This window comes from Mchenga conophoros, linkage group LG7 (assembly GCF_057382185.1).
Source record: "Mchenga conophoros isolate Kocher_MC1m ecotype Shallow Benthic linkage group LG7, M_conophoros_male_GT1.1, whole genome shotgun sequence".
Classification (NCBI taxonomy): Eukaryota; Metazoa; Chordata; class Actinopteri; order Cichliformes; family Cichlidae; genus Mchenga; species Mchenga conophoros.
The window spans coordinates 26,649,345-26,663,659 of record NC_140532.1 but is presented as its reverse complement, the minus strand read 5'-3'; the positions used below and the strand labels follow the sequence as shown (position 1 = coordinate 26,663,659).

Below are 14,315 nucleotides of genomic sequence, written 5' to 3'. Positions count from 1 at the left end.
CCCTTTTCCGGCTGAGGACCATGGGCTCAGATTTGGAGGTGCTGGTTCTCATTTCCACTGCTTCACACTCGGCTGTGAATCGCTCCAGTGTGATGATGAAGCCAACAGAGCCACATCATCTGCGAAAAGCAGAGATGAGATTCTAAGGCTACGTTCACATTGCAGGCGAAAGCGCACCAAATCCGACTTTTCTGACCCTATGCGACCCATATCCAATCATAGTATGACAGTTTGAACAGCACAAATGTGATATTTTCAATCTGAACTAGGTCACTGACGTATGTGGTACTGAATCGGATACATATCTGATGTTTCAGAAAGCGACTGCTGTTTGAACGGTCATGTCGCATTAAATCCGACTTTTACATCACTGACACAAGAGAGACGCCAATTATCAGTGCCGGAGAAGCGCCCGAGAAGACATTGTGAACGCTTCCTGGCCATCCAGTGAAACTGTTGGGAAGACAATGCTGGAGGAATGTGAACATTTTATTTGTACTGTATAATCTGCAGATTCTGACAGAAATCTGCAGCTATCCTTTGAAGCGCCGCTCCTCTCTAAAACAGCAATAAGGATAATCATTAGGTCATATGTAAATAACAAAATAACTTTATAACAAAATTGGGAAACGTAAAGTTCGAAACAAGTCTTTATATTAACGGCCATCAGTCAAACAGTACTGTTGGGTCTGGGTCTAAACAGAGTGCGTTGTGTGTGATGTCTTCTTTTGCACATGTGGGCCACTTTGAGGAGTCACACTAGAGCACGTTTGCTGTCACATTTTATTTGTAGTGTGAACAACCAGACCGAAAAAATAAGTAAAAAATAATAATAAATTTAAAAATAAATAAATAAATTTAAAAATAAATAAATAATAATCGGATTTGATAAAAAAAAAAAAAAAAATAAATAAATGAAAAAAAAAAATCAGAATTGAGCATTAAGACCTGCAGTGTGAACGTAGCCTGAGATCGCTCCAGTAGAAGCCTTCCGGCACTTGGCTATGCCTAGAAATTCTGTCCAGAAAAATTCTGCACAGAATTGGTGACAAAGGGCAGCCCTGGCAGAGTCCAACGCTCACCGTGAATGAGTCCAACATATATCTGGCTATGTGTGATCCCCAATAGTTTAAGCACATCCTCCGGTCCCCCTTCTTAAAGATGGGAACCACCACCCTGGTCTGCCAATCCAGAGGTACTGGCCTTGATCTCGATGCAACATTGGAGAAGCATGTCAACCAAGAGAGCCCTACAACATCCAGAGCTTTCATGAACTTAGTGCAAACCTAATCCACCCCCAGGGGCCCTTCCACCAAGGAGTTGTTTAACTAAATCAGTGACCTCACCCAAAGTGATGGATGAATCATCCTTGTCGTCCCCAGACTCTGCTTCCTCTATGGAAGACATGAGCAGGTTTAAGAAGGTCCTCGAACTATTCCTTCCACCTCCCGACAATATCCTTGTGGTCAGCAGTGCTCCACCCAAGTGGCGCACTGCTTTCCCCACCTGAGTCACCTGACAGTTTGCCAAAATCTCTTCAACTCTCTTCTGGATGACCAATGGTAGATAATAGATTCATAAAATGTAATACAAACGATGCCTTGCGCTTTTCAGAACAAGGGAGGAAATCGTGTCCTATTTAGCAAAATGCATAAAAGAGCAACATCCAGATCTGTTCAAAGAATTCAAAGGGAGTGCGTTTCAATTCAACATCCAAATTATCACCTTCTTATATCTTAATGCTGATTTTTCAGGTGACAACATACTATCAGAATTTTGGTACTGAAAGATACAGTCATTGATTCTGGTGTCGTCACAAGCTAATCCCACAGCCTAAATATCTGGTAACATGACATCCATATTCTTAGTGTTTTAATCATATTTATTGTTGCCATGAATTCAGAGTGAAAAATGGAGGGTTTGGCGGGTGAGACAAACCTCATATTGGTCACCAGCACACAATCTAGCAAATCCTGCCAGACCTAAAAGAAAGAACAAGTGGAAACAGACTTAGCATTTTGTCAAACTGCGAAACCACCCCAAAACATTGCAATTAATTAAGGGTCATATCAGAAGGGACACACACATAACGTATGTCATATTGAGTTTCTACCTCTATTTAAGATTTTGTGTAGTCATATCACCACATGATCTCTACTTCTTACCCTTCATCTTTATGTGGAACTTCCCCAGCTGGTTCTCAAAGTCATTCTCCAACACACACATGTTCTAAAGAGAATGAAAAGATTGAGACCTTCAGGCAGTCTTTTCTGTACAGTCTTACTTACAGCGCTACTCCCTATTACTACTTGCTCGTGCAATGGCTCCTTTCTTCTACAAGAATTAGACATTTAGCAATTTTCTCAGTTTAACCTAAAACGATTTTCCACTGCATGCCTTTGTACTTTTTTTTTTTACCTCTGTGTACTCCTTGTATCCTTTACTGGCTTCTGCTAAACTCTCCTTGGCCTCCTTACTTCCTGAGGAAGCGGTGTACGCTTTCACCATCTTGTTGGCTCCATCCCTGAGTCTCCTCTGCATGCAGTAGGACTCATAAAACTCCTCAATCTGAGAGTAGAGAGGAAAAGCTCACAGCAACTTCACTTGAGAGTAGAATTTAAGACAAAGCCAGTCTTGTTCTAGACAGTAAGGTTGTCCAGCAGTGACAGGAAGCTGTGTGCTTAAAGACCACAGCTTAATACAAGCTCTGTGTAGTAACTACAGCAAAATAAATAAATGTTTCACGTTGAGTTGGTAAAAATGTACTAACATTGCAGCTGGTCATTTTAGTCCACTTTATATTATTTTGAATGAAGCACCGGTGAAGGTGAAGCATCATTAAAAACCAAACCTCATCATCCAACTAGTAATCCAGACAGTGGCCACTAGAAAGTGCGTTACCACCACCACCACAGTCTTTTGCTTGTGCACAATGACACGTATACAAGCAAAAGACTGTATCCCAAAAGCAGTCACAGTGCTCTACTTGTTCTACATTTTGGCACGTACAGCCTTAGTTCAAAATTGTTTCAATTCATTTTTCATGTCAAATTCCAAAAAAAAAAAAAGAAAAGTACTCTATAATAACAAAGTAATAATATATTGATGTATGTATACTGATCACTAGTTTGTTACAATATCAATTATACACTAATGAACAATGCGAATTTAAAAATGACAAATGCAGGATCATAACGGAAACACAGCCACGACAGCTGTAGAAAATATGTTCTATCAAACTGTTTTTCATCCTGTGCACAAAGAGCAATGTAATTAGCAAGTCATACAAAAAGTCATCTCACAACTATACTCTTACATGTCAGGAAATGACGCTGGTCTTACCTTGCTGAGGTGAAACTCCAGTTTTCTAATGTACCTCTCAGTCACCTTTACTTGCTGATTAAAGGAAATTAGAAAGTCACATTTATTCTTTGCATTTGTTCCATTTATAACTAAGCTTTCACAGGATTTTAAAACAAGAATGGTAATATTAAAATTGACTTATTTCTAATATGTGCTTGTCTGAAGGATTCAAAGAAGCTCACCTTGTCCAGCTCATACAGGAAACCCTGCAAGGCAGAAAATATCAAGTCATCAGCAACTGAAACTATATCACTTTATCTATTCTTATGCTGGGCCAAAAGTAACAACATACCAGTCTAGAGTTCCTCTTTGATTCTTTTATCTGTCTGGTAAGTGTGTCCAAGTCCATCTGATGAACCTGCAGGTAAGACCTGAGAACACAGACACACACACTCATAATCTCTCTCTCTCTCTCTCTCTGAAATGCATTTGTTGAGTGTATACTCACTGAAGGCCTTTCTTCAGTGCTTCATACACTTCATCCAGTCGCTCTGGTTGAGGAACCTTCGGTGGGGGGTTGGCCTTGATCGACATAGTAAACAATCTGCTTGCTCTGCTGGGCTTCCTGCTGAGACCAGGAGTGCTGAACACCACAAGGTTCCTGCAGCACCACAAACACCAAGTCATTATTAGAAGTCCTGACCTAAAGTTATGAGATCGCCATAACATCCCTCAAGACCAGACCTGGGCGTTGTACAGCTCACGGCTCATATACAAACACTGATGATCAATCAAATTGATGACTGAAACCTTAGCATGTCACAGACCATCAATATATCACATTAAAGAGACACTTGTCCTTATGACAAGTTATTACACATAAGTACAAGATAGTACGTAAACAAGCCGTTTTACACTAGAAAAAAAACACATGGTTAGGAGGGATTTGCGTGTGTATGTATGCATGTGTATACCGGTAAGGTTTGTTGTGGGTATTGACTCCAGTAAAGCTCTGGCTCCTAGTGATGGATCTGGAGGTAAGGCGTCTGACTGGGCGAATGGACAGAGACATCGTCGACAGAGTTCGGGACGGAGTCCCTGTTTAGAGCAGAGGAAGAAAAGCACACTGCTGACAACACAGCACAACTAAACTGCTACTTTTAAAAATGAAAACCAAAGCAAACAGTGAGTTCAAACCACCAAAATTGTTGCAATTGTTGATCAAATCAAGAACAGGAAAACATTTTGTCCAAATGTGTGCTCTTTGCTTTCTGCAGCGGCCATCTAAGATGTGCTGACTGAAAACATGTTTAATATAAACTTGCATCAATCAACCCAGATGAGCAACAAGATTCAAAGGTCTCGACTCAGCCCAGCAATAGGCCCACAACATAAGGTCTAGATCAAGTTGGAATCTTCATCTGTGACACTACCACAACTAGGATTCCCAACCCAGGAAGTCAGAGCAGCCCCACCAACCCAAGGTTAACAAGCAAGATGTAGGAATGTAAACTGCAGGCATCTAAACTGAATCTAAACTGTAGGAAAAGTGTAAAACATAAACTTTGCTGCCACTGTTGTGTATTTGCACCCTACTAAATAAGTCACAAACAGAACACTGACCAGGCTGCAGCAGTGTTTTTAAATACAAACTACAAACACAAAGTATTGTGTTGCAGTTATGATTTTACTTCTTTCATTTTATCTAATGTGCTGATTTTTATTTTTAATTTAATGTAATTAATGATTTTTCGTTTGTCATGTCAAGTGTACAGCACTTTGTTTTCAGCTGGGAGTTGTCTGAAAGTCCTATATAAATAAATTGCTTGCTTGTGTTGGTAGTGAAGCATGAATGGTTCTGCCTTCCTAAAAGGCAAAACAAACCCAATTGTTTAGGCTTTTCTGACTTTACCATTGGAATGCCATGAAATGACAATTTTTCAGTGTGGGTAAAAGTTAACAGAAATGCAATTAAAGTTTTTTGTATCTTTGTGTATTTTGTGCTGTGGGAACAAATAAATCTTAAATCTTGTAAAGGTTTCTATCCAACTTCCTTCTTATCTTTCGGTGAATCCATTTTGTTGCTACAACATTTGAACTGATATTTGAAGTCTGTGCTGTGTTACTGAGGCTACAGTCAGCTGATAAATTTTTCAGCAGAGTTTTTCCTTGTGTGGCCTATGCAGTGTCCTGCATCCTGTTTCTTTAAACAGCTGAAAGGCCTTCGCAAGGCAAGTACCAACCCCCCTCCTTCCACATCACAGGAAATGTCACAATCCAACAGGAAGTCAGATGGAACTCCTTCTCTTGACAGGAAATTTAACAAAGGAAGACATGTCCAAAGGGCACAATCTTGTGGCTGGGGAGAAAAGGTCAATTTTAACCACATCACTGAGACTGAAAAGAATACCTTAATGATCTAATGGTCTCCAATTTTCATATTATCATTTCCTGTAAACATGAACATATTTTTTCTGGTTAAAAAGAACATTGTCAAGACGATTTTTATACACTCACATAGAGGGGAGAGAGAGAGAGATTATGTTGACTTAACCTAGTTTTAAGTACTGACAAAAACATGAGTGCTGAGGGGGAGTGAGAGATAAAGGCATAGACAAACTGAGCCTGTCAGAAGTTCACAGCACACCAACAGACCAAGTGGAAAAGCTCAGTGATACCATTTCCATCACATTCAGACATTTGCTTCTTTTTGTCTGATAAGTAATAACATTACGCTTTGACAGCAGTGAAAAGTCTACATTACACAGTAAATACAGTGGGGCAAAAAAGTATTTAGTCAGCCACCGATTGTGCAAGTTCCCCCACCTAAAATGATGACAGAGGTCAGTAATTTGCACCAGAGGTACACTTCAACTGTGAGAGACAGAATGTGAAAAAAAAAAATCCATGAATTCACATGGTAGGATTTGTAAAGAATTTATTCGTAAATTAGGGTGGAAAATAAGTATTTGGTCACCTCAAACAAGGAAAATCTCTGGCTCTCACAGACCTGTAACGTCTTCTGTAAGAAGCTTTTCTGTCCCCCACTCGTTACCTGTATGAATGGCACCTGTTTGAACTCATCATCTGTATAAAAGACACCTGTCCACAGCCTCAAACAGTCAGACTCCAAACTCTGCCATGGCCAAGACCAAAGAGCTTTCGAAGGACACCAGGAAAAGTATTGTAGACCTGCACCAGACTGGGAAGAGTGAATCTACAATAGGCAAGCAGCTTGGTGTGAAGAAATCAACTGTGGGAGCAATCATCAGAAAATGGAAGACATACAAGACCACTGATAATCTCCCTCGATCTGGGGCTCCACGCAAGATCTCATCCCGTGGGGTCAAAATGATCATGAGAACGGTGAGCAAAGATCCCAGAACCACACGGGGGGACCTGGTGAATGACCTGCAGAGAGCTGGGACCAAAGTAACAAAGGTCACCATCAGTAACACACTACAACGGCAGGGAATCAAATCCCGCAGTGCCAGACGTGTTCCGCTGCTGAAGCCAGTGCATGTCCAGGCCCGTCTGAAGTTTGCCAGAGAGCACATGGATGATACAGCAGAGGATTGGGAGAATGTCATGTGGTCAGATGAAACCAAAGTAGAACTTTTTGGTATAAACTCAACTCGTCGTGTTTGGAGGAAGAAGAATACTGAGTTGCATCCCAAGAACACCATACCTACTGTGAAGCATGGGGGTGGAAACATCATGCTATGGGGCTGTTTTTCTGCCAAGGGGACAGGACGACTGATCCGTGTTAAGGACAGAATGAATGGGGCCATGTATCGTGAGATTTTGAGCCAAAACCTCCTTCCATCAGTGAGAACTTTGAAGATGAAATGAGGCTGGGTCTTCCAACATGACAATGATCCAAAACACACCGCCCGGGCAACAAAGGACTGGCTCCGTAAGAAGCATTTGAAAGTCCTGGAGTGGCCTAGCCAGTCTCCAGACCTCAACCCCATAGAAGATCTGTGGCGGGAGTTGAAAGTCCGTGTTGCTCGGCGACAGCCCCAAAACATCACTGCTCTCGAGAAGATCTGCATGGAGGAATGGGCCAAAATACCAGCTACTGTGTGTGCAAACCTGGTAAAGACCTATAGTAAACGTTTGACCTCTGTTATTGCCAACAAAGGTTATGTTACAAAGTATTGAGTTGTATTTTTGTTATTGACCAAATACTTATTTTCCACCCTGATTTACGAATAAATTCTTTACAAATCCTACCATGTGGATTCATGGATTTTTTTTTTTCCACATTCTGTCTCTCACAGTTGAAGTGTACCTCTGGTGCAAATTACTGACCTCTGTCATCATTTTAAGTGGGGGAACTTGCACAATCGGTGGCTGACTAAATACTTTTTTGCCCCACTGTATCTGAATGCTCTGTATGGTTACAGTGCTCTGTAAGGAGTCAGTGAAACATTGTTAGATTACATGTGTATTTATCCAATGGGAATCTCCTTTAAAATGTAATGAGGTTCTGCTGTCCATGTCCCTTTCTGGAAAAGTGCTGGGCCTTTCATGCTGTTTACACACACACACGCATGCACGCGCAAAGGCACATACACTTTCAGTATGTGAGTACATCATGTAATGCTAACTAAAAGTCAGCTGAGCAGTAAAAGCAGGATAACTGGACCTGGTTAATGGTTTAATAACCCCTCTATGTTTTTCCAGCATATCTTGGGACCCCACTACACTGAGGTGGCACAGTAGTGCACTGGTTAGCAACCCTGTGATGGACTGGCCTCAGTCTAGGTTGCACCCTGCATTCAGCCTTATGACAGCTGGGACAGGTTAAAGAGGTTTCATTTTGTTTGTGCAGCACTCTCACACACATTGTTCTAATTTGCATGCGCATCAGACTGAGAACCAAAATAAGTGAAACAACCACAGGTTAACAACAGCCTAGTTGAGTGAATGTTACCAACATGTACATAGTATATGCACTAAAAGGGACTGAATCCTTATTCAAGCACTAGATCATTTTTACTTGATTTAAAAAGCTATGCAGATTGAATCAGCGTCAAGACATGAATCTAAAGAAACAGTGTGCTCTTTCCACATCATCTCATCATATTTACATTGTTGACATTTGGGAATGACTTTATATTTTAAATCTAAAAATGTCTGGAATGAAAACTCAAAGTCCTGAGAACCACAGACTCTGTGCATTTATATGCATATGAGCTATTACTATATAAACAAATGGTACACCAATAAATTCAAATAGAAAAACCAACCTTGATGGTGTTCCAAGTCAGATTTCAGGTTCAAACAAGTCAATGGTAATCTGCACATTTCTCGCTGTCACATCCTATCTTGTCCAATAAGTAATCTCTAGCTTTATTATGATACTGAGACAAGCAAATCACTGCAGTAAATCATCAGCTTTAGTTGAACTACTAACTCATTCAGACATTGGCCAGATCCAGCTAACAAACAGGGTGTCTTTCACACTGTGTTTGTTCCCTACATGATCCAAACAGTGGTGCAGTCCTGGCCAATGATAACAAAAGATTCCAGTCACACCATCTCCTCTGACATTCATGGTTTCAAATCTACACTAGCGCTATGGCCCTGTGCCTCAAACTCGATTACCACAGAGGCGAATGGAAGGCTGTCACACCACACCTATTGTCTGATGCCGTCTGACCTCTCCCTCCCAGACCATTCTAGAAAAATGCCCCCCCCCCCCGCGCACACACACACCCCCACCCACACCTACACCTAAGTGGGCACTATTATTCACTGCTTGGAGATTCCAAGCTAAACCAAAACTGGGACTTATCTAAACCTGAGCTTTTTATTATGTAGAGATAAAAACAAAAAAAATTCTGATAGTGAAAGCATGTACACAGAGTGAGTAATATCTGGACCAGTCCCCAATCCTGCTACATAATGGTGAGTCATAATTTGAGATTATATTGAAAATGCATGCTCTGCCATTAGAACGCAAAGTAAAAGCAAATGCAAATCAAATGTTCACCAAGTCAGTGTCTGACCACATGATTGTATGTGCCAATCACTGCTCTTCCCCGTACCATGCAGCTTTAGGTTTACGGGACTAGTCTGGACGTGTAACACCATGTTAAAGGACAGATACAGAAAACAATTCAGATGTCTGGTACAGCCGAAGGTGAACAACTTGTCTGCCATAGAGGATCAGCCAACAAAACCATTTTTGACACTTAAAAATAAAAATGAGTAATCATAAAAAGTAATCATGATTTCAATCCTGTTCAAAATAATCATAATTATTTTGGCCATAATCATACAGTCCCAGTGTAGTGATCTTTATTTCGAGCATGATATATCAGACTGGTACAACATTCGCATCACTGTCAATGTCAGTGACCAGCTCCTCTCTCCCCTTACCCTTAAACAAAACCCCCAATACTTGGATTCCTCCACCTGGGGCACCAGTTCCCAAACTGGAATAGGAAATCCACCTTTTTCTGAGTGACAACTGTGGCTTCGCACGTTGAGGTGCTTCTAGTCCACGAAACACATGTAGTGATTACATGTGTTTTAATAAGTTGCCCATCTATTAAACGTGATCTAAGGAAGGAATGGTGGTGAACCAGCAACTGGGTCATGGGTGATCAAGGCTTACTGACGCACATCAGCAGCAAAGAATGGTCCGATTCAATGGACGAGCTAGCGTCGCTCATACTGCAGCAAAAGGGGACCAAAACAATAATATCAGGATCACCTGCCTAATAAGCTTGATAGATGTTATTTTCACAGTATTTAGGATACTTAAGCAATGCTGTGTTTAAAATTTCCACTGACTGATCATCTTTTACTTCCTGCTGAATAAGATTTCTTGACTCACTACATATAAAAATTGCTGTGTTTATTGAAAGTGGTCCCTTGGTCATGTCATTCCTTTCATGCATCTCCAGCATGAAAGGAATGACAAATCTAGACAGACTGGCAGATCTCACACACACACACACACACACACACACACACACGAGAGGAGGAAAAACACTTGTGTCAAGCTTGCTCCTCTGTCTCTGCACCCAGACTCTACCAGTTATCAAGCAAAACAAACACCTGAAAGAAAGAACTGCAACTTTTAAAATTCCTAATGATTAGATAAATAAGAAATAAACTGACATGTTTTTATAAATATAATCACATCCGTTTTGCTTGACTATGAGATGAAGAAAGCATTGCTCTCCATTTCCAGCAATGACTTGATGCTTTCTATTGTAACCTAGTTTCTTCTATTTGCAACATTACCATTTCATAGTTTCTTCTCCCACACCCTGTGCACTCTTCATATATTTTTCTTTCATGGCTAAATCTATCCCTTCCTCACATTACTGTCTGTGTGAGAAGGAAACTGGAGGGGGTGGGGGTGTTGTACATCCTGCAAGGGCAGGGTCAGGAAAAGACTAGTGCAGTTTCTGGATTTACTGAGTCACAGGAATAACCCAACACATTTACAGTGCAGCCATGTTCGCTTGTTTCCAGGAAAGAAAAAGAACCCGTTTGAGACAATGAACTGAAGGCCTGATAACAAAAACGACAAAGTGAAAAAGAAAAAGATTTTTTATGCTTCTCATTCATATAGTGAGACTTCTCGGTTGAAACAAGTCTTACCTTGATCCTTTTCATAATCTCATTAAAACAGATGTGGTCATAGCTCAAACAGAAACAGATATCAACAATGTTAAAAGTAGTGACTGATGTTTATCCTGAAGATAAACATAGAAATCTCATAAAGAAGAATTCAAACACTACCTATACCTTCCATAGTCAAGGCCTCTTTACAAGTAGGATTTTCACCAAACCAGTGCTGCTAATACACACATAATCCTTAAATGGAATTTCTTCTGAATTTACTTTTCATGTATTGCAAAAATGGGTTAAAACCAAGGTTAGCAAAGATCAGAACCCCCGTTAGCATTAAACAACTTACGTAACCAGAAGACTACACAATTGTCATGTGACTTGCCACTATGGTGACCAACAAAACTGAGCAGAAACTTGTTGCAGATTAAAGAAGTTTGCCTTCCAACATGTGATTCACTTTGTGAAAGGATTAAACACAGACCATCATTTTACCTCAATCCAAACAAAGTCTGAAAATAAATATCAGTCTTAAATTAATATGACAACACTTTTACCTGGAATCTAGCTTCAAACAGAAGGTCTGAAATAAGTCACATAAAAATTAAGACAGAACTCTGTTTATTAATAAAAGCAGGACACTTAGGATATAAGATGATGCATCCAAGTAGAGGGGACTATTAGACAAAAAAAAAAAAAAAAAAAACAACCCACCACATCAGAGGCTAAGTTCTCTTGTCCTACCTTAAACTATTTTTAATATGTACTACCCACAACATACCAGGAACATAACATAACTATGTTCGGCGAGTCACTATGAAAAACTGATAACAGAAACAAAACACACCTCAAACTTGAGTAACAGTCTTATCATTGTTACACACTATCAAGTCTCATCACTGATGAGAAAAGGAGACATTATGAACAATAACAATAAAAACAAACTTTAAAATGAAAAAGTTGTAAATTGACAATATGTAAAAAAACAAAAAGGTCAGATGTGCTCTTGTATGTTTCAAATATGTTTAAAAGCAATGCCGATGTCTTCATCAGTTATTCAAACAGGAGAGCGGGCCCTCATCACGTACAAAAATATCTTTAAAAAAAAAAAAAAAGTGTATCTGAAGCTCAACTGAGGATCAGCCTGTGTTAAACAAATGCAATATTGTTCTTCCAAACTACATCGGCAGAGACACATCAACACAGAAAAGTTTGTACTCGACTCCCTTGTAGCCACACCTGAATCGATAAACTCTGACGAGGTCTATTTAACTTTAGTGGAAATTTTTTAAAGAGTACTGTGGAATTTGTCCTCTGTAACTGAGGAAGGAAATCACAAGTTTCATTGTTTTGCACATACATAACAGCAAGCACTGTTAGTAGACAGACTTGAAAAATATGAACTATAAAAATAACTTAAATTTGGTATTTTGGGGTCAAATTCTCTGGCCATCACCTAATAAGTTACAGGCCTGTTAACGTGCAACTGGGAATTCATTCTGACAAACATAAGCAGTTAATGATTAGAGAGATAAGCTAGTCTCTGTGAGGGCATTACACTTGTCCATACCTCCATATCCACTGTACATGGTAGCTGCGGTGGTTGATGTCGACACTTTCTCGTAAAGGGTCCACCCAACTCCAGAAACAGCTATTCAGCCCTCTATCTTTGTGGCTTCTTCTGTGGTATACTTTTTAATCTATTCAACGCCTTCACTCGTTTTGGTATCCGTTTCCCCTCACTTTCTCGTTCACACTGTGTCAGTCTGTTTGCCTTTATCTTTCCCCATTTTCACTCAGTTGTTAATCCTTCGTCCGCGCTCTGATCCCCGTTCTTTCCATCTCCACTTCAGCGATAAGAGGAGGGGGAGGAGAAGTGGGGACAAAACAGGAAAAAGCAAAGCAGTCCTCCCTTCACTTCATCCGTGCTGACATCAGTGTTTCCTGCCCCTCCTCCCTGCTGGACATGTTTCTCTTCAATAGTCAGCACATTTTTGCCCTTTTAATAAATTGCATTTCAAATATTTGAAAATATTCTAGAAACAAAGTAAAAACCTGTTACTTCAGCCTTGTGAACTTCATTGGAAAAATACTATATTGCATGCTGAATGTGTCAACATATTCACTTTTGCCATTCATAGTGAAATTGTTGCTTAAAATAATATCTTCCTCAAGTTGATTAAAATGAGAAAGTCTCATCTTTAATCTCTAATCCAGTGTGTGAATGTGTGTGTGAATGGGTGGATGACTGGATGTGTAAAGCGCTTTGGGGTTCTTAGGGACCAGTAAAGCGCTATACAAATACAGACCATTTACCATCTTTAATCTTGTGTTAACTAATGTGCTCCAAAAAGCTGGTCAGCAGAGTTAGTGTAACGTTTTTTTATTTTACATTAGATTTCTTTGTTTTTAAATCACTTTCAGTTTTATTTCAGTTAATTTTTTCGGCCCACTTTTTGCAGCTATAACAGCCTCAACTCTTCTTGGAAAGCTTTCCACAGTTTAGGGTTGTCTTTATTGGAATTTATGGCCATTCTTCCATAAACACTTCTGTGAGGTCAGACACTGATGTTGGACAAGAAGGCCTGGCTCACAGTCTCTACTCTAATTAATCAATCCCAAAGGTGTTCTGTCGGGTTGAGGTCAGGACTTTGGTGTGGAAGAACTGGACTGGCCTGCACAAACTCTCTTATTCATGTCTTTATGGACTGTGCACAGTCATGTTGGAACAGGAAATGGATATCCCCAAACTGTTCCCACAAAGTTGGGAGCATGAAATTGTGTAAAACGTCTTGGTATGCTGAAGCATTAAGAGTTCCAAAACAGCCCTACACCATAATCCCCCCTACACCAAACTTTACACTTAGCATGATGCAGTCAGACAAGTATAGTTCTCATGGCGACCGTCAATGCCAAACTTATCCAGAAAACGTCTGGATGCAGCTCAATCATCCAGGTAAGTAAATACCGAAAGGTTGATCCTGTACATCTGGACGAAGCACTTTCAGTGGTAGGAACATTTCGTCACATCCATGTAGTGTACTCTGTTAAGTGCCAGGAGGATTGCCATGATTTATACATCGGGGAAACCAAACGACCCCTGGCAAAGCGGATGGCACAACACAGAATAGCTAACTCGTCAAGCCAGGACTCTGCAGTCTATTTACACCTACAGGCCAGTGGCCACTCTTTCAATGATGAGGATGTACACATCCTGGACAGGGAGGAAAAAGGGAAAGACCATCTCTGAATCGAGGAGGCCTAATTTTACATCTTTCACCATCTTACAATGCTGTGATTGCAGCCATTCCCCAACTCTCTGTGAATGGTACTCATGGCCATTGATCAAGGGTCTTTAATCAATGGGCTTTGATCAATCGTTGTTGATCAGTGGTCATGACAATTTGCAGATTAAT

At 40.3% G+C, this 14,315-nt stretch overlaps 1 protein-coding gene across 3 annotated transcripts in view; it reads right to left on the bottom strand.

The window, feature by feature from the left end:
• Nucleotides 1–14,315, bottom strand: part of ripor1 (RHO family interacting cell polarization regulator 1) — a 53,843-nt gene that overhangs the window by 27,133 nt on the left and 12,395 nt on the right. The window contains exons 1-9 of one of the 3 annotated variants that reach the window (XM_085283156.1): nucleotides 12,470–12,770; nucleotides 4,278–4,401; nucleotides 3,812–3,964; nucleotides 3,656–3,734; nucleotides 3,546–3,569; nucleotides 3,343–3,396; nucleotides 2,419–2,568; nucleotides 2,166–2,229; nucleotides 1,939–1,982 (exon numbers count right to left, since the gene is read on the bottom strand). In XM_085283156.1, coding sequence (XP_085139282.1) covers nucleotides 1,939–1,982; nucleotides 2,166–2,229; nucleotides 2,419–2,568; nucleotides 3,343–3,396; nucleotides 3,546–3,569; nucleotides 3,656–3,734; nucleotides 3,812–3,964; nucleotides 4,278–4,401; nucleotides 12,470–12,488 — 711 coding nt within the window. In that variant the 5' untranslated portion in view covers nucleotides 12,489–12,770. Of the gene's footprint in view, nucleotides 1–1,938; nucleotides 1,983–2,165; nucleotides 2,230–2,418; nucleotides 2,569–3,342; nucleotides 3,397–3,545; nucleotides 3,570–3,655; nucleotides 3,735–3,811; nucleotides 3,965–4,277; nucleotides 4,402–12,469; nucleotides 12,771–14,315 lie in introns of those variants that run through there. The other 2 variants (XM_085283158.1, XM_085283157.1) reach the window with 2 other exon arrangements.